We start from the raw sequence: 24,306 nt of genomic DNA, 5'->3' as shown, positions 1-24,306 counted from the left end.
TTTTCATGTGGCTCCATCATTACAAGGTCAAATAGATCTGCAAATTTTGATGGTCTTTCTTTCTTGTAAATTGGAAAAGGAGAACAGTTCTTATCACATTTATATTGGTAAAATAAAAGGACAATTGAATAACAGAACATCCATCATGCATATCAATATAATGACTATCAAACAAATAAAGATGTAAAAAGTTAAGATTAATCCACTCCAATATGATCTGTGCCCTCAAAAGAAGACTGTACTTACAATGTAAGATGCGGAAAAATAAATTTTGTTTTTCAAAAAAAATTTTTAAATTGTGCACTACTTAAAATTACTTAAGCAGTACTTAAAATTACTCATGCACTATGTAAAATTAGTTACACACTACTTAAATTTACTTATAGTGTAATTATTTCTTAAGACAACCATGACAGTCAACACTGACAACCATTCATATTGTTGGATTAAAAAAGGCACAAAACCATTAGTTCCAACTACTTCTAGGTCTATATCATTTGTTTCTTATCTGCAGGCCCTTGTTGATTCCATTGGAGTGTGAGTATGTGACAGTTAGAGAGCGCTTAAGAACATAGAATAAAGCACTGTATTAATAGGATACTTGAGAGTAGAATGGCAGGCAGAGCTTTCAGCTTTCAGGCCCCTCTTCTGTGGAACCAGCTCCTAGTTTGGATTTGGGACACAGACACCCTCTCTATTTTTAAGGCTTAAAACTTTCCTTTATGATAAAGCTTATAGTTAGGGCTGGATCAGGTGACCCTTTGTTATGCTGCAATAGGCCTAGGCTGCTGAGGGGGGGGTATTATTAATCTCTGGCTCTGTTCCACAGCATGTCTTTTGTCCTGTCTCCCTCCCCTCACCCCCAACTGGTCACAGCAGATGACCCCCCCTCCCTGAGCCTGGTTCTGCTGGAGGTTTCTTCCTGTTAAAAGGGAGTTTTTCCTTCCCACTGTCACCAAATGCTTACTCATAGGGGGTTATTTTGACTGTTGGGTTTTCTCTGTAATTATTGAAGGGTCTTTACCTTACAATATAAAGCCCCTTGAGGCGACTGTAGTTGTGATTTGGTGCTATATAAATAAAAATTGAACTGAATTAATGTTAATGTGAATGGGTGAATTATGCTTATAGTAAAAAAATGCTTTAAGTATCAGTCCATTTAATCATTGGCGCTCATGTTGACCTATCAGATATGTTGATGACAGATATTTTGGTATTAGTGTATATGTCATCTGATAGCAGATAATTTAGATGGATGATAATTTAGAAATGGGGTAATATATTTTGTCCATTGTTTACAGCACTTCTAGACAGTCTCAGCACATACTGAGACATAAAAGGTCATCTTAAATCTTAAAACTAACAGTTGCTCTGTATATCTTATTTAGGAACAGTCTTACTTGCCTGATTCATTTTATTTCAAATCCTGATGCTGTAATTATTTGGTATTTAGAAACACTGAAGAAAAAAAAAAAAAGGCCAGCAGCTTTAAGGTGGGATTCAATACTCATGCATTACTGTTTCTGCAAGCACACATTCTCTCCTAAAAAAGCACCAGATTAGTCTGGATCAGACATTGTGACAAATTTGTACTCTGAATACAGAACAAGCCCCAACAACCATACTTGAGTATGCGTGTGGCTGGATTTAGCCGGTGAACACAAACACACAATAGACATGCACCTGCAATTACACTGGTGCCAAAAGTCTGCACCAGCCAACCAGCAACCTCTGCACTCATCTAAATAAAGTTGAATAGAGACCAAAAACCTGATCAGAAGCCTCCCGTTTGCAGAAAACGGAGCAGTAGAATGCATCGAAATCGCACTCGAACTACATCGCTCATCGTGCCAAAATCAACGCACGGATCCAAACAGGGGCAGCCTCGCTGGCAACGGCGGCAACTGCGTTTGTGAGTGTGAAGGAATGCACAGCGATTCATTAGCCTCCTGCTTTGCAGAGCTCTTTTTCTCGCGCAAATTCTCAACCAACGCACCGCCCGCGCACAGACACGCAAACACAAATGCGCATAAATAAACAGAAAATCCAGTCGGGCCCAATTCAAACACATACGCATAAATAAAGGCAACCCACACTGATTTCAGCCTGCAGCTTTAAAGCACTCTGTGTGATCCTTTTTACTCCAATATGGCAGCAAGTGCCCAGAGGAAGAGCAGCCTGCAAAGGAAGGATGTAGAATTAGGAAATGCAAGGGACTAGCTGCACACCTGGCTTGGCTTCTCTGCAACAACCCCGACAGACTAAAACCAGGCACGAAGAAAGAGAGCTGGCTGGTCTATAAGGCTACATAACTGAACCGACTTTCTCTCCTTTCGTGGAAAAAATAGACCGCTTCATATGGTGTATGCCCTTTCATTACAATGGAAACATTCAACCCAAACCGGTATATATATATATATATATATATATATATATATATATATATATATATATATATATATATATATATATACACATACATTTGCTACACGCCTAAATAATTTGATGATTACAAGTGACATTCATTTGATGTGCGTTTTACGTGCTTGGAGATAAGAGCACACAAGGAGACAGAAGATCTGTTTTCCCTTGTCCAAAATGAAACCTAAATCCAACCTTTATCCCATTTTAAACATTGTGGAATTTGTGTTTGCGCATTTTCAGCAGGAAGAATGAAATGCAGTTCGCTTTCTGCGGAGTGTGGAGAATGTCTCTGCCCCGGCCCCACAGCCAGCGTTGTATGTGTGAACAGGTTTACTGCATTAGAACAGCACGATTACCATCAGAACCAGGCTACTTATCACACCACAGACAGTACCTCAGCCCTCAGCACTCACTTCCGAAGCTGCTCTCGCATCGCCGGCCAATCAAAGCCCCTTCTGAGCGTGATAGAATAATCCGATCCCGGGCAGAATCGAGGCGATGTGCCGCCCCCTTTCGCGGTCCGACCAAGCGTCCTCTACCGCCGGAGAGAGACGTCCGAGATTACTGTACGAAGCCTGTTTGGTATGTGTTAGCGACAGCTGTAGGTTGCAAGGCTGACTGACCCAGCGAGACACACCAATCAATGTTCCAGAGTGCAGCACACCAACGTCCGCGTATTATTTCAAAATAAAAGCTTAAAGCCAGAAAGCTACAGACATCCCAAAACATTACAGTAAAGAATTCATGGTTGGTCCTCCCACTTAGTTTTAGATGGATGGAAGGTGTGGTTAAATTCAGCAATTGTTTCCTATAAAATCACATGTTCCATCTTAGATTATTTATGGGCATTTAAATAGCTTTTATGCAAATTTTCACTAAGTTTTAAGATTAGGCCTCTGTCTTTATGGATTACTGTTTATCAGGAGGAAGCTCCTCAAAAATGGTGTCATATTCCGGGAATGTGCTTGTTTAACTTGCTTTCTATAACAAACGGTAAAAAAAAAAAAATAGACAAAGCTTCCTGGTCTAAAAAGTGAAGCCATTGGAGAAATTAGAAAGCTGCATTCTTTCTAATGGGCAGCAGGGGGTGAGTGACCCTTTTGGTTACAAAGAGACTTCCTGTTGAATAGAAATCTATGGGACATTGGCCCTCAGGTCCTTGCTTTGTAACCTCAGTACTCACTTTCCTGATGACTATCAGGTCAGTCTGTAGTTTATACTGAGTAGACCTTTAAGGTCATTTTGTAAATTCTGGTCATTCTAGGACTCAGGTAGGAGGATTTTCTAGGATATTTTCATTGGCTGAGGACTTGTCAGTTAAGTTATTAAGCAGATAGCATGGGCTTTTTCCAGTCAGATCTACTCTGTGCTTGTCACATACAATTTCAAAACACCAAGATGATGATGGTGAAAAAGCTCAGCTCGAGGCATTATAGCAGGTCTTCACTAACCACTGGGTGACATAATTAACTACTTCCATCTTTCTTATGACTATGACTAATTTCAGTATTTGTCGTTTGTTTAGCCTATCAGATAGATAACTGTTTATCTCCACAAAGAAAGCTGCTCTTTAGCTTTGCATGATTCGCACGCTAACATAGAGAGTGGAATGCCCCTGGAGAAAAAGAAAAGGTTTTACAGCATTTTCCACCATATCTCCATAAGTAACATATTGTGCAATGTACCCAGAATATACAAACATAGGACAAAGAAAAGTACATTGTTGTGAAGGTTTGGTCCTATCATTCACTCACTGTCAGTCAAGCTCTGCTGGACATGTCCAGGAAACGGCTGCTAATGAATGTTTAGCTAAAGCTATTTTCTTTTTTTTTTTTTAGAATTAGTGCATGTTTTGTGGGAGCTGTGCTTGTCAACTGCTGTTGATGAGCTGTTTATTTACACCCACTAGGATTTAAATACCTGGGACTCTCCACCTTTTGGTTTTAGAACTGAAGAAGCTTTTTGGATAAGAGGTGAAACATCTTCAAAAAATTAAGGTCCAGTCACCTTTTTTTTTTTCCAAGCTCTTGAGACATGCCCTCTAATAATTAAGCACAGCCTCTATGTATTAAGGCCACCAGCTGTGCACATGCTACAAAAATAAAATTGATGTTGAATTTGAAGAGAAGATGTATGAGAAAGTCTTTTGCTACCCATTTTTCTACGATTTGTCAGTTTGTAATTTTTTTTTTTTTTTTTATGGCCCAGACATTGGTGGAATAAAGAATATGCCCAGCATACATACTGGGTATACATGGAACATACATGGATCAAGCATTATAACCACCTGTCTAATATTGTGTTGGTTCCCTTTTTGCTACCAAAACAGCCCTGACCCATTGAGGCATGGACTCCACTAGACCCCTGAAGGTATCTGGAACCAAGATGTTAGCAACATATTATTAAATCCTGTAAGTTGCAAGGTTGGGCCTCAATGGATCAGACTTGTTTGTCCAGCACATCCCACAGATTGATTGGACTGACATCTGGGGAATTTGGAGGTCAAGTCAACACCTCAACCTTCTTGTGCTTGTCAAACCACTCCTGAACCATTTTTGCTTTGTGGCAGCATGCATTATCCTGCTGAAAGAGGTTACAGCCATCAGGGAATACTGTTTCCATGAAAGGGTGTAGATAGTCTGCAACAGTGCTTAGATAGGTAGTATGTGTCTAATATCCACATGGATAGCTGGACCCAAGGTTTCCCAACAGAGCATTGCCCAAAGCTTCACACTGCTTCTACCGGTTTCCTTTCTTTCCATAGTGCATCCTGGTGCCAGGTGTTCCCCAGGTAAGTGGCGCACCTGGCCATTCATGTAATGTAAAAAAAATGTGATTCATCAGACTAGGCCACCTTTTTCCATTGTTCTGTGGTCCAGTTCTGATGCTCATGTGCCCATTGTTGGCACTTTTTGTGGTGGACAGGGGCCAGCATGGGTACCCTGACTGGTCTGCAGCTATGCAGCCCCCATACACAACAAACTGCGATGCACTGTGTACTCTGACACCTTTCTGTCAGAACCAGCATGAACTTTTTCGGCAATTTGAGTGACAGCAGCTCGTCTGTTGGATTGGACCACATGGATGAGCCTGCACTCCCCATGTGAATCAGTGAACCTTGACTGCCCATGACCCTGTCACAGATTCACCTCTGTTCCTTGGACCACTTTTGATAAATATTGACCACTGCAAACTGGGAGCACCCCACAAGAGCTGTCGTTTTGCTGCTCTATACAGGGAGACTGGCTGCCCACGTAGTGTCAGCGTACTGTGTGCTGAACCATAATTTCAGTTTAAGGCATAGGTGTCATTTAGTCGGGGATGTCCTATTGCGAAATTTTGACCTGATATCATAACTTAAAATAAAACAAAACAAATATAAATCTTGATTATAAAAAAACAGAACTGTTTCAAAGTCATTCACACTACTGTCAAGCTCTTAGTCTGTGAAAGTTGATGTGACGAATAACAATCTGGTGTAACTCATCTTACTGCATTAAAAGATGACATTTACTGGTGTAATGTTATATGCAGAATGGCTGATACTGCTAGTCATCAGGGTCAACAGCTTCTTCCCCCAAAGCCCTCAGCAAGTTTATAGGCCTTGGCTGTTCATTAATAAATGAAGAGAATATAGACTGAAGTGACACAATTATGACAAATACAACAGGATTGAACTGAAAATGCTGATACCTTTATTTTGAAATTGAACTTATTTCCAGTCTAGTCCTGTCTGCTTCCAGAAAACTTAGCCTGCTCTGCTAGACAAGGTGGAGCTCAGGCTCCCTGCCTCTGCCACCCTTCCCCCATCCCACTGTTTCTGAAAGCCAAGGAGCCTACACTCCATTGGAGAAGGTTTTTCACCTCACTGATGAGAGAGAAAGATAGAGAGACACAGGGAAAGGAGATATGTTGTGTGTGTGCTTGTGTGTATGGAGAAAGAGAACAGAATAAGGACAGGGAGAAAAAAGACAGGAAAAGAGGAATACATAAAAAGGAAAGGGGGAGAATGGCAGAGAAACAAACACCTTTTGTTTTATATGTCACAGAGGAGAGAAGATTGGAAAGCCAGGGAAGGAGAAAGGGGGAGGAAGAAGAGATTTGGGGGTGGGGTGGGGTATGGTGTGTGTGTGTGTGTGTGTGTGTGTGTGTGTGTGTTGAGAGGGTGTTTTTGGGACCTGTAATTTTGAGGCAAGTCTCAACTGTTATTTCACCCAGCCACAACAGTGTGTCTTTATACTTGAGTGTGTGTGTGTGTGTGTGTGTGTGTTATCAGATAGCCAATAATAGATTAAGGTGGAGAAAGAAAACAGAGAACAGTTGATTTAAAGTCCTCTGATGTTATCTTACAGCTGACAGTGTTAGTATTAGCGCATGTGCATTCCTAAACTAAAGACTTACATGAAGGCAGTTCAAAGAAACCCTAATTGGATGAGGGGGTGTTGGGTACAGATTTGAGACAATGATCTCCACAAGCAGGCAAATGATCATAAAGGCTCAGCCATATGCTGTAACATATGACTGTGTTTGGATCTGTGAGACAGTGTGGGTGTGTTGTTAAGTGTGCCAAAGTATGCATACACCCCCAGGAACATAGTGTTGTAAAGGGGTGAAACCTGATTTTTAGGGTTTGGGCCTGACTGGCCACCACAAAGGCCAGCCAACACCTTGGGGATGAAGTGCAACAACAAAAAAGAGGCAAGCTTTCCGGACCATTGCCTTTCAGCCACAGAGAATTCTCTGTGGCTGAAAGGCAGTGATTTGGATTTTCATTTGACAGGATCCTTCCAGCATTTTACAAGGTGCACTAAAAAGGTAAAAAGTTACTAGACTGCATACAAAAAGCAATATCTGTATTTCAATTAAAATTTAATACACCACTCCAACTGTGTGCTATGACTGCTCTGATCAAGTACTGTTCTGATCCTTTGCAGTTTCACATCTGTGATCTTACCATGGATCTCAAATTGACCGACAGGACCAGTGGTGGACAGTAACGAAGTACAAATACTCTCTTACTGTACTTAAGTAGATTTTTCAGGTATCTGTACTTTACTTGAGTATTTATTTTTCTGACAACTTTTTACTTTTACTCCCTACATTTTTACACAAGTATCTGAACTTTCTACTTCTTACATTTTCAAAACAAGCTCATTACTTTAGGTTTAACGTTTGCATTTCCGGTCAGTGCGGGAGCCGGCTTTTGACTGTGAGCGGTTTTGTCTTGGAAGTCGCAACAACCCCACACGGTAGAGGGAGAGGCTCCTCCAATGCTCGCTCGGAGACCGGAAAGAGCCAGAGGAAGTTGCGCTTTACATAGAGGCTGCACGCCGGAACGGTGAGGAAAATAAATGACAGAAAACGTAAAGGACAAAAAAAGTGTGTGCAGTTTGTCACACAGTGTGTCTGCTAGCTAAAAGAACAGCTGCTGTACTTTAAGGGAGAGCAAAGAATGAGCGATAACTTCACTCAGATGGAGAAAGATGTAAGAAAGAGGTAGAAACGTCCTCCAAGGAGCTACTTTTACTTTCTTACTTTGAGTAGATTTCAGAGCCTGTACTTTTTTACTTTTACTTGAGTAAATGGACTAGTTCTTATATAGCGCTTTTCTACTCAGATATGAGCACTCAAAGCGCTTATACAACACGTTTTACATTTACCCATGCACACCCATTCATACAAGCACTTCCATGATTACTTAATTAAGTGCTTTAATTATCTAACATTCACACTCCGACGGAACGGTCGGAGAGCAACTTGGGGTTAAGTATCTTGCCCAAGGATACATTGGCATGCAGCCCGCAGTAACCAGGAATTGAACCACTGACCTTCCGATCAGTAGGTGACCTGCTCTACCTACTGAGCTACAGCCACCCCAAAGAGTACAGAAGTTGAACCAGTACTTCAACTTTTACCAGAGTAGTTTTTAATACAAGTACTTGTACTTCTACTTAAGTACAGAATGTCAGTACTTTGGCCACCACTGGACAGGACACATGAACAACTATTAATAATCATCTCATGGCCTCAGACAATGAATTTGTCTCTGCTTGACCTACGAGACCTCAGTGCAGGATTCAAATGTGCTATGCTGGTTTAAATTGTACTTATCCAATCCATTTGTACTTTCCACATTGTTCATAAATATGATGCTTATGTGTAAGTTCAACAAGGGATTACTCATATGTCTATCCATTATATCACTTCCTCTTTCCCACGCTGTCAAACCATGTGCTTTAAATTTCAGGGCTTTTCTGTCATTTTGCCTTTCAGACTGTCATTTTTGCAATTCTATTCAATTTTATTTATATAGTGCCAAATCACAACAGTCACCTCAATGGGCTTTATATTGTAAGGTAAAGACCCTTCAATAATTACAGAGAAAACCCAACAGTCAAAATAACCCCCTATGAGCAGCATTTGGCAACAGTGGGAAGGAGAAACTCCCTTTTAACAGGAAGAAACCTCCAGCAGAACCAGGCTCAGGGAGGGGCAGTCATCTGCTGTGTCCAGTTGGGGGTGAGGGGAGAGAGACAGGACAAAAGACATGCTGTGGAAGAGAGCCAGAGATTAATAACTAATGATTAAATGCACAGCAGTGTATAAACACAAACTGAAAAGAGTGGTGAGTGAAAAAGAAACACTCAGTGCATCATGGGAAGCCCCCCAGCAGGCTATGCTTATTGCAGCATAATTAAGACATGGTTAGGATCACCTGATCCAGCCCTAACTATAAGCTTCATCAAAAAGTCTGTCTCCTAAATCCAAACTGGGAGCTGGTTCTACAGAAGAGGGGCCTGAAAGCTGAAGGCTCTGCCTCCCAAATATACTTTTAAATACCTTAGGACCCACAAGTAAGCCAGCTGTCTGCAAGTGAAGTGCTTTATTGGGGTGATTATGGTACTACGAGGTCTTTAAGATAGGATGGGGCCTGATAAACAAGGCCTAGTATGTGAGAAGAAGGATTTTAAATTCAATTTGTTAAAATCCTTCTTCTCACATATAAAATCCTTCAGGATTTCAGGGTGTCCTTCAGGATTTTCTTGTAGAGAGCAGAAGTCATGGTTTCATCAATTATGACAAATCATCCAGGTCCTGAAACAGCAAATCAGCCACAGGCCATCACACTACCACCACCACCATGTTTGACTATTAGTATGGTCTTTTTATGAAATGTTCTTTTTATTAAATGAAGCTTAGGCATAAGTTCAGTAAGGAAGATCTGAAATCACTCATCCATATTCTTTCCTGGGTTTTTTGCCACTTCCCTATATGTCATCACCTCCACTTTCCCATCCATCCATCCATCCATCCATTCACTTCCGCTCATCCTGTTCAGGGTCGCAGGGGGGCTGGAGCCTATCCCAGCTGTCATAGGGCAAGAGGCAGGGTACACTTTCCCACGCTGCCAAATTCAATGCTGCCCACATTTCTTGTAGTCCAATCATCTGCCTGCCCGCCTTCCTTGAGCCAATCAGCCTCCGCTCAGCGTGCTTTAAATATCACTGCTTACCTGTCATTCTCCCTTCCAGATTCATTTGTGCAACCCACCTCCTCCCTTCACTACCAAAGAGCTCCTTCCAAGCCTCCATCTTAGTCTCCACCACCACCAGCTTCTAGACTCCAGGGGGTCCTGTCTAATTCCTCTCTATGGGGATTCCCTTCAGCTTCAATGGGCCATCGGAGTCCAATCGCAAATCAGCAATTTGCATTTTCAATAAATCTTGTTACACTTCTCCTAATGATCTTTCTTTATTGAAATGCTATTAGTTTTACATCAGATGTAACCAGACACAATCCTTCCATAAAGTTTTTTCTCATCATATTTTAGAATTGGCGATGATTAAGATGTTTTTTTAGGAAATGTGTGACAAGACTTTGTGTTCTTTTTTGTCAGCAGTTGTTGTCACCACTGAGAGTGCACAGTCATTCTCTTAGACTAAATCTTGTCCTGGCATCTGTGGCAAGGGTGTCAGCTGATGCATCAACTTTCTTTCACACCATCATCTCCCTGCACACTTTCACGCATGACAGTAAACAATACGCTCACTTCCTGGATAAAAAAAATTAAATGTACCCTAATTAGAGACCACTGGAGATAGAGAGAGGACGTGATACATGATGGTGCTCCAGATCAGCAACAGTGAGTAAACTACTCCATTCTATATGATGTAATCATTCGAGGGCTCTCAGACTATGTGAAATTGTTGGGCAGCGTCAGATGCACAGTTATTATTTCAGTAGATGCAAACAAAAAATTCATACTTCTTGTGATATTTAAAGAATTGTTCAGTAAATCAGACTTTGCAACCAGAGGCCTGCAGTCCATCAGTGTGTCAGTAACAGACACAGTGGATTTGACTGAAAATCTAAAACAATCACTGACAGACATCCACTACACAAACAGTGAACTCCTGAAGATGCTGGCAAAGACAACACCAGTTGTGAAGCATCATAATAATAATGACAACTGGCATTTATCATGAAAGCTCCCAAGTTGATTAGAGGAAAGTATAGTTACTGCCTCACTGGGAGAAATCTACAAGGGTTAGGAGTGATGATGACTTGTAAACTATATTAAATAAAATATATCGTAGTCCCTGGGTCATGAACCTAGAGTTTTGAGTTTTGAGGGTTCATTGTTTCTAGTTGGATTTGTTAAAGGATTATGTTCTTGCTCTATATTATTTATGGCCTTCTGTTTATTATGTTATTCTGGTACTTCTGAGTCTCTTTGTGATTTGTGCCTTTAGTTCTTCACTCAGGATGCTTCTAGGTTTGTTAGATCCCTTTCATGATCCCATTCTGTTCTTCTAGTCTGGTTTCTGTTTGTAATGATTTTGTTGATTCCGGGAGTGTCAGTTTATCCCAGATTTCCCTGTGTCTCTCGTTAAGTCTCCATCTTTGCAAGATGTTCCCTTGTTAGTTATTTCCTGTTTTATCTTGATAGTCTTCTTGGCTCGTGTGTATCGTATGTCTGTGTAGATTGTCAGTCATCCAGATCATCTTAGTCTCAAGAGCTTGAAGAAAAGGCGACTGGACTTCTTTATCTTTTTTGAAGACATTTCCCCCCCTAACCAAGAGGCTACTTCAGTTCTAAAACCAAAAGGTTGAGAGTCCCAGGTATTTAAACCCTAGTGGGGGTTGTCCCCTTTGGAAGTGGTAGTGAGTTTAACTTCCATCATCTCAATTCCCTGATTTGTTCCTGATATGTCCCACATGGGTTTCTCTATCCTCATTACCTTGTGTATTTATTGTCTAAGTCTTCCCTTACCCCGTATCATGTGTGTTTCCCTGCTGCCTATAATATCAAGTTTCCTGAGATTCCTGTTTCCCTAGATTTGTGTTTTTCATGGTAGAATTTCCTGTTTGATTATTTTTAAACTTTGTTGTTTTTGAACAGCCAGCAATAAAGGATCTTTTATGTTCAACTCCTGTGTCCTGAATTCTGCATTTGGATCCACAACCTGCTGAACTTTCAGTGTTCCTTCAGCACACAGAAAGGAAGAGGGCAAAAGGAGACACATTTTAAAGTCTTATTGATGTGATGGACGTATGCAACGAGGAAGTCATTCCTTTCTAGAAGCACCGGTCACCCACTACTGATGACATGTACTCCTGACTGTGCCTTCTTCAGTGTTAAGCGAATATAACTTTCAGCAGAAGTTCCATGCTCACCACAGGCCTGAACTTACTGTCTCCTAAGATTTGAGAGAGCTCTTCCATCAACTCTTGATAAAATTATTGAGATGTTTGAAAGCAGACACCACTGACTACTCCTATGGACTATAGACTGCAACACAAACAGACATGAGGGGAAATGCATAAGTGACTTAAGAGTAATAATGTTAAGATATACGGGTTATCTTTGTCTCTTTCGTTTGTATTATTAGCTTAAATGCCAACAAAGTCCTGACAGCAAGAGTTTTTTTTTTTTTCATTCTATACTGTCGTGAATGTCATATCTTGTGACATGGGCATGATGTACTGTTTGTTGTTCATGAAATGTTTGCACAAGAAATCTCAGTGGAAAAAAATTCATTTGTCATGAGAATTCTTAATAAATAGGTGACCCATAAGTAATGGATGTGGTTCTTCTTGCATTTTTATTTAGTCTTTCACACAGTTTCTGGCTGCACTGGTAGTGGGTAACTGGTTCTAGTGCAGATTAAGTCACTTCATGCAACAAATACACTGTCTATTAAAAGAAGAAAAATCTAGAGAACAATAGGTAAGACAGGAGTTTTCCCCTTTTTATTCTTCTTGAAAGCATAGGCAGTTTCTTCTGACATAAGTCAATGAATTTATAGCAGAGTGCAATATTCTCTCTTTGCTGATATAAGTCAATATAGCTCACTCAAAAGTTTCTTTGTTTCTCTCACTCTCTCTCACCTATATGACAGTTATCATTTAAATAAAATAGTATTTAATAAAGATATCAGTTTTTAAGTGAATGGATAGATCATATTGCTCTTGACAATCCACAGCAAGAACAACAATTATACATCTTTTTTTTTATTTCATTAAGTTCTGTAATTACAAGGCTCTGTTGTAAACCAGCTGTGTAACAGACAGATTGTGGACCCAAATGCTGGACTTGGAAGGCAAGGTGTAAACTCAAATATGCAGCTTTAATACTGATCATACACCAAGGTACATAGTTTAACAATAGGTGAGCAAAAAACTGCAAATAACTTATAGCAAACAGGAAAACAGAGCAAGGGAGCACAAAGCTAAGTGGAATAACTCAACAAAGAACAGGGTGCCATGGGCGCTGGGGTGGCTCAGGGGATGAGTAGGCAACCATGTATGCCACGTGGCAGTGCAGGCAGCCCAGGTTCGTGTCCTGACCCCCATCCCCCCACTTTCCTGTCTTTCTACTGCAAACTTTCAATTAAGGCCAAAAAAGTAATTAAAAAACAGAATAATAATGGAATGGGAAACAGGTGGGCTGAGGTCTTTCTGTGTGGAGTCTGCATGTTCTTCCAATGTCTGCGTGGGTTCTCTCTGGGCACTCCAGCGGACTCCCACAGTCCAAATCCATGCAGTCAGTGGAGTTAGGTTACTTGGTGTTTTTAAATTGCCCATAGGTGTGAAGGTGAGTGAATTGTTGTCTCTCTCTCTGTGTTAGCTCTGCAACAAACTGGCAACCTGTCAAGGGTGTACCCTTCCTCTCTGGGATAGGTTCCAGCACCAGCCCTGTGAATCAACCTTTTCCGTGAATGGAAGAAAGTGAATGGATGAAAACAGGTGGGAACACAGCTGGGGATAACTAACATAATGGTTCTGGGAGAAAGTTAAGCTTACCACAAGAGACAGAGAACATCACCCACCAACAATAAACCAATAAAAAAAACGAAGAGCGACAACAGAACAGGGAAACAAGACTAACTTGACACAAAAAGACAAACACAAAGATGAAGACAAAGTCACACATAAAAACACAAGGGAGGCAAGAATAAACAGGAACCCAAGGAATAAAGCACATAAATAGGTGTTAAATTAAAACCCAAAAATATAAAGAAACAAAGCAGGAAACACAGCTACAAAAAAAAAAAAAAAAAAAGTAAAAATCCTGGGTCCAAGGCCCAGGGACTGTGATAGGCCCAGGGACCGTGATAGGCCCAGCCCAAATTACTCACCCATTCAAAATCTAAATCCTGACACTATGCCTGCTTTTCCCTAGATTTTTTTTTAAATCACTAACAGCTTTTTGCCTCACTTGGCTCACAGTCTCTGCTCTAATTCATTCTAAAGGTGTTCTGTCAGGTAGAGGTCAGGACTCTGTGCAGGCCAGTTAAGTTCTTCCACACCAAACTTCCTCATCCATGTCTTTGTGGACCTTGCTTTCTGCTCTGCTATGCAGTCATGTTGGAAAAGGAAGGGGCCATCCCTAAACTCTTTTCACAAAGTTGGGAGCATGAAATTGTCCAAAATTGTCAAGGTTCGAGGGTGCAGGCCATGTGGCGTGGAAAGGTGGTGAGGACCCAAAAGCATAACGCAGGAGAGGGTGTTAAATGATGAACCAAAATGAGCCTTTATTATGGCAACTGAACAAAGGGAATGGCAAAAAATAAACTAAAGCAGCAAAACAAAGAAAGGAAACCTATACTGGAAAAATAACAAAAGATTCCTGGAGGTCTGAAGAACTGGAGAGCACAGGGAAACACAGCCACAAGACAACAAGACTGACATCTGACCAGGGCAAAACTCAGACAATAAATACACAGGGGTGAGTGGAAACAGCTGGGGTAACAGGTGAACAGAATAACACTAACGAGACTCAGGGAGGTAACGCAAAACACAAGCACACAGGACAAAGAACTGTCAAAATAAAACAGGAAATAACCCAACATGGTACACACAGACTTGACACATAAGGAGACTAGCACACAGAGGGAATCTAAACATGACTAAACAGAATCCAACACCTAAGCTGACACCAGACAGGGAACAACTGAACAGGGAAGACACAGACACCTGAGACACAAACAATGAAGACAGACACCAACACACAAGAACACGGGGAGACAGATACACAGAGGAGCACAGACACAGGAGCATAAAGACACAGGAAGACGGGAACCCAGGAAAATCAGAATAACCTATATTTAACAAAAAACCAAAACAATACAAAACTACTTACAATTGAGAAACTAGACTGTAAGAAAACTAAGAAACAATGAGAAGATACAACAAAACAGAACATCACTAAAAGAACTCAGAACGCAGGGCCACTGGCCCAGGATCATGACAAAAATATCATTGTATGCTGAAGCATTAAGAATCCCTTTCACTGGAACTACAGGGCTGAGCCTGATAAACAACCCCACACCATAATCTCACCTAAACCAAACTTTACACTTGACACAATGCAGTCAGACAAGTATCGTTCTCCTGAAAACCTCGAAAACCCAAACTCATATATTGGATTGCCAAATGGAGAAGCATGATGTATTTCAATTCAGTTTTATTTATATAGCATCAAATCACAACAAACAGTTGACTCAAGGTGCATTATATTGTAAGATGAAGACCAAATGATTAGTACATCACTCCAGAGAACACGTTTCCACTACTCTAGTATCCAGTGGCAGTCATTGTACTTGGTGATGTAAGGTTTGGATGCAGCTGCAAAGTTGGCAACCACTGTGCATTATGCGCCTCGGCATCTGCTGACCCCACTCTGTGATTTTATGTGAGTTGCTGTTGTTCCCAATCACTTCCACTTTGTTATGATACTACTAACAGTTGACTGTGGAATACTTAGTAGTGAGGAAATTTCATCACGGTAGCATGCTGGAATTCATTAAGCTCCTGAAATGATTTGGATGGGTGAGCGAATACTTTTGGCAAAATAGTGCATATTAACTTTGATACTTTGTGGCACACAGACCTAATACAACATTTCCTTAGCTAGGAAGGGGGCAATATCCTAGTGCTAGTCACAGGAGCTTATTGAGCTTCTTTTCTGTTTACTCAGTATTTATACAATGCCCTGGCAATTTTTTTCCCAGTAAAGTCTTGTCAGTGAGTCTTGTCAACACCCCCCTGGTGTCTGGGTGCAGTAAAGTTATAAACCCTACCCCCTCCATGCTTTCTACCATTATTATCATACTGATTTGGATTTAGGGGTTCACTTTTAGTATTAACTTTACTACTAAATAACTATTACTAACTTGATGCTGTAAAACTTGGGTTATAACGTCATGATGACAGCTTTGATTGGCAGCTGCCGTCATGGAGAAACTTGCCTGTATTTGTTCAGGAATTGTGAGTGAGAAGTGCTGCCTTCTTTGCAATGTGGGCAATAAATTTACTGTACCAACCCATTAATCCTACAAATGCCCACACCTTCCACTTTGTTGTAGGCAACAGCATGTATGGATTGCCTCTATTTTCCCCATATGAGGTTTGACTGTCCATGTCCAACTACATAACCAAGGTACTCCACCTGCCACCAGCTTACACTTCCTCCTGAGGATTGATCGCAAGGCCAGTAGATTTGATCACGTGGAGAAAACAGCAAGTGAGCTACATGCTCCTCCCACGTCTCGCTAAATGCCACCACATCATCCAAGTATCCTGCAGCAAACATCCATCAAGACCTGGTCTTTGTGCTGCAACATTGCTGGTGCCCCCTGGAGACCAAACTGCATCAGTTTCTTTGTCTCCGGTGCTAGGGCCACCTACCAGTTACACTTGCTTAGGTCAAGAGTGGTGATAAATTTGCTTCTCCCCACGCTTTCCAAGCATTCATCAATACAAGGCACTGTGTAGGGATCAAGCTTGGACACAGAGTTGAGACATATTAAGTCAATACAGAACCTCAGTGGTCCATCCTTTTTTGGGACCAGCACAACTGGGCTGCATCATTCATTTGTTCAGGCTTCAATTATCACAAACTCCAACATTAGGTCAATTAGGTCAAAGCCACAATATTCTCTTCATCTGTCCTGGAATACTCCCATATTTCTTTCACCTGGCAACCACTGAGCAGTTTAAATGGTGAAAATTCTTTTGACAATAAAGTTCAATCTAATCTAATCTAATCTACCGTATTTTCCGGAGTATAAGTCGCACTTTTTTTCATAGTTTGGCTGGGGGTGCGACCTATACTCCGGAGCGACGTATATGTGACATTTATAACACATGAACCAAAATACTCCAGCCACTTGACATCTCCGTGAACTGCAGCTTTAAGGCAGTCTTGCGTAACCTGTGGGCGCAGTGGATGATGGATGGAGAGCACAGCTTAACGGCAACTGGGAGAATGCGCCACCCAACGTTCCTGGAAGTCATTGGATGGATCAAGAAAACATGGGCTTCAGTGACAAACCATCCTGTTGGGATTCAGAAAGGCTGGAATAATTGGAACTGCAGCTGACGACGAGTCTGACTAACACGACACAGAAGAGGAAGCGGCGCTTCGTCTACGGAGTGTACGGAATTGTTTAGAAGTGACACCGAGGATGAAGAATTCAATGGATTGATGGTTTGGTTAACTTGTTAGTATGTTCTTTATGCTATGGTTATCTGAATAACTTAATGTTACGTTAACATACCGAACACGTGTTCGTTGTGCGTCATGTAGCTGAATGTGCTACGTTAGCATAACGTAGGTGTAACCGTGTTCGTCCTGTTCTTTAATCCATTATTATTTTAAATTGCCGTTCAAGATGGAATTTCTGCTCTGGGTCTCGGATTCTATCAACCCCCCCCCCCCCCCCCCCAAAAAAAAGTGCGACTTATAGTCCAGTGCGTCCTATATATGTTTTTTTCTTCTTTATTATGCATCTTTTGGCTGGTGCGACCTATACTCCGGAGCAACGTATAGTCCGAAAAATACGGTAATTTAATCTAATCTAATCTAATCTAATCTAATCTCTGACATGACTTACAAAACTGCTGTACTTGAGTGTACATGCCAGGCTACACAAAGCAACTAGCAATCCTATGCAGAGATTTTTGAAAACCAAGATGTCCTGCCCAAGGTACTGAATGACCAAGTTCCATGACTTTGTGCGAAAGAGTCTGTGGTAATGCTATGGTCTTGCCTTTATACTGATAAAGAATACCATTTCTCAATACATAGGTTGCGTCTGCCAAAATGTCTACTTTCCCTTGCACATCTCCATTAACCTCAGACACCTTATCATCACCTGAGCTGGTTAACCAGCTGAAGTAATGATATATCTGGTGGAATATCAAGTTCTAGAAGCTTTTTGGGACTCTGTTGTACAGCTTCTTACCTGGGTGAATCCAAAAACTTATCCCTTCTCTGAGCTCTGGATTTGGCTGGTTTAACTGGACTTACTTCTAATCCCTCATTATAAAAAGGCAGCTATTTCAAGGGATTCATTGTACTCTGAGCTCTGGTGGGTCTTGGACCCAGGCTTTTTGAGTTTATGGGATATACAGGGGTTCTTCCACTTTGTATTGTTTGTCCCCTCAGTTGCATCTTTGTCAAGTTCACATGTGTAGGTCTGTTAACTGCCACTTCTTGTTTTACTTTGGCAGCCTTTTGCCCTGTTGCCTTTGTCTGTTTCCACTCTCCTCTCATTATATCTTGTGTATATATTGTCTGTATCCTCCTCCTATTCTCCGTCGCATTCTCCCTCTTGTGTGGTTTCTGTGCAGAAAGCCTTAGTTGTTCCCAGATGATGTCCAGCCCAGCTGGTTTCCTATTTATGTTCGGAAGACTTCAGCAATAAAAGCTCTGTTGAGTTTCATCTGCATCTCGAGTCCCGCATTGCCACACAGCAGAACCATGACACTAATTTCCTGATTTGGCCACGTTTCATTCTAAGCCACACAAACAGCATTCAAATTTCCAGATATTTCATTGTGAACCAAATCTAGCAACGTAGTCACATCCAGACAGCATAAGGTAGCTTGGGTGCTAAAGCCACTGACAAGAGAAGTATCCTATGTCTCAGAGTGCTTCCTCACGCTGGCCATTTACAAGTACTCCATCAAAGTAGAATAAAGTAACGTAAATCCACAGTTCTGACTGAATTGTAATTTTCAGAACTCCAGTATTCCATTACAGTCATGTAACAGATATTTAGGTATACATTATTCTGCCAGACTCTCAGACTTTGTACGGTTGAATCACATTCCTCTGCTAAAAATGATAGAGGATGATCTCACCTTTTAACTGTGTCACTCATGGGAAGAGTTGCCACCATTAAAATGATGGATTTGCCTAAAATCAACTATTTGTTCTCAGTGGTCCCTAATAAACCCTCTATCACTTGGTTTAAGTCACTAGACTCAAATATTTCAGTTTTTATGGAAAAACAAACCGCCACAAATAAGTTTAAAACTCTAGAACTACCAAACTTTTATCATTACTTCTTAGCCAACAGATTGTTGTATGTTTCATTATGATCAAATCAAGCTTGTTAGACAGCCCATGTTTGGCCCTAGAACAAGCACTCAGTGGAAAATCTTTGATCTGCCCTCCAGTATTAAGCATCATAACTGTTTTGACAACACTCTGACATCCTGGTGGGAAATTTAAAAAAATTAAATGTCTTTGCTTATCTCATGTAAACTAATACCCATTTGGAACAATCTAGATACTTTTCAGAAAAAGAAAATACTGGAATTTCCATCACAGCATCAGAAAGGGATTAAAAAAATCTGGAACATGCTATTCAAGACAGAAATGTAACTATACATCGGGTTGTAGCAGCCCACAAGGACTGTGATTGGCCTGTTCAGTTGATTCCTCCTGTGCATTTCTGGCTTCTTTTTTCATAGCAGTTTTTAAATTTATCAATTAGAAAATAACAATCATCATCCAAGATAAGGAATAATAATCATAGCAACAATATAAGCCTCACAAATGCCAGCGAATTCCTAGAGGTAGATTGCTGAAACTATTGTAATGGATGTGAGGGAATGTACAAAATAGTGAAAAACTAGAGGGACAAAATATTTGCACCCAAAAAAAGCTGACAAAACAAAGAGCAAGGAAATAGGAGGGGAAAAAGTCCCAGCCATTTTATTTGTTTCTGTTGGCTGGCACCACATGTAAAGCACTGAGACACGACCACGCGGTAATTAACATACACAAAGCATCTTGCACAAACATAAATGCTGGCAACGATGTCAGCCACTTACATAGGTTACATGCGTAGCCCCGCAACGACCCAGAACAGAAGTCTAAATCAGGTCTTCCACACTCAAACTTATGCACCCACTGCACAAGCAACTCTTCTGAGAAGTATATGCTTGCTATGTGGTCCTGGATAACTGTTCAGAGGATCTGGCAGACGAAATATGAAGACCTATCCAAATGATTTAGTTGCTGTAACCACACTGTACATTTTAGGTGGCATACTGAAGGTGAATTAGATATAGAAGCACACATAGTTCTTAGTGCCTTATGCAATGCAAAGAAAACTATCCTCATCAATTGGAAATCAAAAAATTATTCGTTACTGGGTGGTCTGTGCCCCCTCAAGCGCACCACCATGTGGAGTGGGTTGGCCCATGTTGAGATGTTTGGTCTACACTTTGTGAAAAGGAAGAGAATCCAGTGTAAAATCTGTGCGATGTCAAAACACGTGGATTCATGTATGCTGTGGTGACAGTGGTGAAGGAAGATAAAGATGTAAAATTTTGTACCTCCAAAACCAAAATATTCAGTATCCAAATGTACAGAATAATTTGTTCCAAAATAATTGAATATGGGCACAAAAATCAAATGTCTCATCTTCAGCTCACTGAAACTGCTTTGCTGACCAACTCAACAACTGTCAGTGCACGTGGAAGCATTGATGCCCAAGTTAAAAGTGTGTGCTTATTACCATACTAACACACTCTGTCTGCTGATAGAATAGTTAACAATATTCCAGCAAACAACACACCACAGCACTCCAAAACATCTGTGTCAGCTGTGGAGCAATGCTACCGTATAAGTTTACTAATTGTAACAATGACTAAGACTCTCTACACTGTAGTAATTTTCATGGGCCATTGACGTTTCAGCCCAACTCCTATCACATTAATAAAAATAAAGAGGAAAAGCCTCTGTTCCACATGCTTTAAATCTCAGTGCTCTTCGGTCATTTTGCCTTTCAGACTCTCATTTTTGCAATTCAGTTCAATTTTATTTATATAGGGCCAAATCACAACAAACAGTTGCCTCAAGGTGCTTTATATTGTAAGGTAAAGACCCAACAATAATTACATGGTTCAAACTGTCTGCTCATCCTGTTCCTGCTGTTTTATTACCTCTTGGAGTCTCAAGATGAAATACTAATCAGCAATCCAAAATGTTGCCCTGTTGGTCTGCTCCAGGCTCAGTTAACTGTAAAGCTGCTCTGCTCACATGTTCACACCCACTCACGTCTGCATTTTGGATGTCCTGTGCTGTCTAATTTTGGATGTACAGATGCATGGATGTAAAAGTGTCACCGCTTTGCATTAAATATGAAGTTGCAAATAACTGGATGTATGCAAACTGACTGAATGAATGGGATGAATCATTGACACTGACACGTTGACAGGATGAATGTAATCCTGTCAACGTGTCAATGAACGTTGACAGAATTACATAAGCAATACCAGGCAAGCCCACAATTTTGGACCAGACAATGCCATGTATCACAATGGATCAATCCATCTTAAATTATTAAAAGTTAGGTTGAAACAACATTTTGTGTGTTACTTCCTTGGCATGCCTCTGTTAAAAAAAAAAACAAAAAAACAAAAACTTAAAATTTAAGAAAGAACTTTTACATCTCTGTTAATACCTTTGGACAGAGAAACTGGCATTTTCCCTTCACATTCTACTGATTATTATTCGGATTTCTATAAAAAACTTTCTATACACACAAAATATAGATATTCAGATGGTATTTCTGTTTCTATTACCACTTAGAAAACCCAGCCTACAAGATCAAGATTACTAATATAAGATTGCTGTCACAAATCTTGTTAGCTGATGTTAGAAGTTTGGCCTAAATGGCAATGCAAAGCACATTCATTCTGTTTAAAAAGTAAGTTGCAAATGAAGAGCACAAGGTGGGCTCCAGCTCAGTCATCAGAGTACTTACTTGATGTAGTAGGGCACGTTGTTTGGGGAGATGCCCTGCTCAAAGGGGCTCTCCACAGATCCTGCAGAGACAGAAGAAAACCAAGAAATATTGATAATTATCTCACTCGTTATGCTCATAAAACCATTAAACAAACTAAGCTTTTTGGGGAAATGTTAGTAAGAATTCATTTCTATGCCCAATTAGATTGCTGGGCTCAAATTACCCACAGTGTCAGTATTATTGTGCCTCACAGGTGAAATTTACTGTATTAAAAAAAGAACAATACACTGTAGGACAACAGCCATCACATATGCTGTAGCAGTAAGATATAACAACTCACATCATCATCGCCACCATCACCAAAATCATATTTATTCCAACCTATCTATTGGATGAACAAATTCAAATCAATTTTATTTTCATAGCTTCAATTATCTCTTGTATCATTATCTATTAAAGCTAATGTTATCTAAGAACTCAATCTCCATGTCAGAAATTGATGTCTGCTAATTGTATGTAAAAATTTTAGGAACTCATTCTGAAAACTTGTGTTGTACTTTTTAGAAGAGTAAAATTGTTGAAAAATATCACCACAATTATATAACACAAACATTTATATACATTGCACCGGTCCATCATGATAAAGAGAGCTCAGCGTGAAAGTGAAACTGTTGATTTCCTGGTCAGTCTACGTCCCTGCCCTCACATATGGTCACAAGCTTTGGATAGTGATCTAAGGAAAGAGATCGCGGATACAAGCGGTGGAAATGAGGTTACTCCAAAGGGTGACTGGGCTCTTCCTTAGAGATAGGGTGAAGCATGCAATCATTCAGGAGGGGCTCAGAGTAGAGCCGCTACTCCTCCACACTGAAAGGAGTCAGTTGAGGCAACTGACAAGGATGCCTCCTGGGTGGCTCTTGGGTGTAGTGTTCCGAGCATGCCCCAGGGCAGACACAGGATGGGAACAACACCTTGGTGTCCCCAGGATAAGCTGGAGGATATGGCTTGGGAGAGAGAAGTCTGGGCTTCTCTGCTCAGGCTGCTGTCCCTGGGACCCAGATAAGTGGAAGAAAATGAATGGACGGATCACAAAACCCACAGAGAGCACCATGACAGAATCATAGTTTCTAAGTTATAAGGCTTTTGATCAACTTTATACCAATAAATCATTAAGTTGACCATGAAGAACTTGATGGATATAAGGCAAATTTTTATGGAGTTTAACATGCCATGATGGATTAAGCCGCATAGTCCGTTGCAGGGAGAAAACCAGTGACTCCAGTAAGAGTTCTGCAACCATCATTACAATACTCAAAAATTCAGCCACTGACAGTCTCAATGACTACTGTCCAATAGCATTTTACATCTCTGGTGATGAAGTACTTTGAGAGACTGGTTTCATTTCACATCAAAACTGGTCTCCTCCCATCTTCAACATACATCAATTTTCCTCCAAAGCAAACCGGTCTGCTAAGGATGCCATTGCCATAGCTCTCCACACTGCACTAAGTCACCTAGAACAGCTCAGCCTTCAACTCAATCATCACAGACATTCTAGTCTGTAAATTATTTTGTCTTAATCCTACCTATGCTCATCTGCCCCAAATAAAGGATTTTCTCACAAATTGTCCGCAGAAAGTGACCCACCATTTCTCCTCCACTTGCTCACTCAACACATGTTCTCTGCGAAGCTATGTGCTGATTCCACTGCTGTTTTCTCTCTACAGCCATGACTGCAGACCAGCCAAATTTGCAGATGATTGGTTATTGGACTCATCTCAGAAGGGGATGAGTCTGCCTACAGAGATGAGATCTTGAAATGGTCAGTTTAGAGTTCAGCAAACCTGGTAATGAACACCAGGAAAACAAAGGAAATCATCTTTGACTTCAGCAAGAACTGTCCAGACCTGCCTCCTCTATATCAATGGCAACTGTGTAGAGAAGGTCCCAGCCTATAAATTCCTGGGTACCTTCACATCTGCTGACCCATCCTGGACTGCAAACACATCAGCAGTTACCAAAAAGGCACAGCAGTGCCTTCACTTCCTGAGAGTGCTTAGGAAGTACATCCTGAGTCAAAAGCTGCTGGCTACCTTTTACTGCCCCTCCATAGAGAGCAAACTGACATATTGTATCATGGGGAGCTGCACTGAAGCAGAGAGGAGAAGGCTTCGTCAGCTGCTCTCTGTCCTCACTGTAGGACTTGTTTACCTCCTGCTGCCTCAGCTGTACCAAAAATATTTTAAAGGACCCAACACATCCTGTCTCTGACCTATTTGACCTGTTGCCCTCTGGCAGGTGCTACAGGTTAAAGACAAACAGACTCAGA

General features: G+C 40.9%; 1 protein-coding gene across 3 annotated transcripts in view; it reads right to left on the bottom strand.

The window, feature by feature from the left end:
* dmd (dystrophin) overlaps positions 1-24,306 on the bottom strand; it is a 387,210-nt gene that overhangs the window by 40,184 nt on the left and 322,720 nt on the right. Inside the window, exon 68 of one of the 3 annotated variants that reach the window (XM_030747286.1) lies at positions 21,996-22,056. In XM_030747286.1, coding sequence (XP_030603146.1) covers positions 21,996-22,056 — 61 coding nt within the window. Of the gene's footprint in view, positions 1-2,837; positions 3,065-21,995; positions 22,057-24,306 lie in introns of those variants that run through there. The other 2 variants (XM_030747278.1, XM_030747270.1) reach the window with 2 other exon arrangements.

Source organism: Archocentrus centrarchus, chromosome 2 (assembly GCF_007364275.1).
Source record: "Archocentrus centrarchus isolate MPI-CPG fArcCen1 chromosome 2, fArcCen1, whole genome shotgun sequence".
In the NCBI taxonomy this organism is placed as follows: Eukaryota; Metazoa; Chordata; class Actinopteri; order Cichliformes; family Cichlidae; genus Archocentrus; species Archocentrus centrarchus.
Note: the sequence above shows the minus strand (reverse complement) of the source record. Positions and strands in the feature narration are given on the sequence as shown.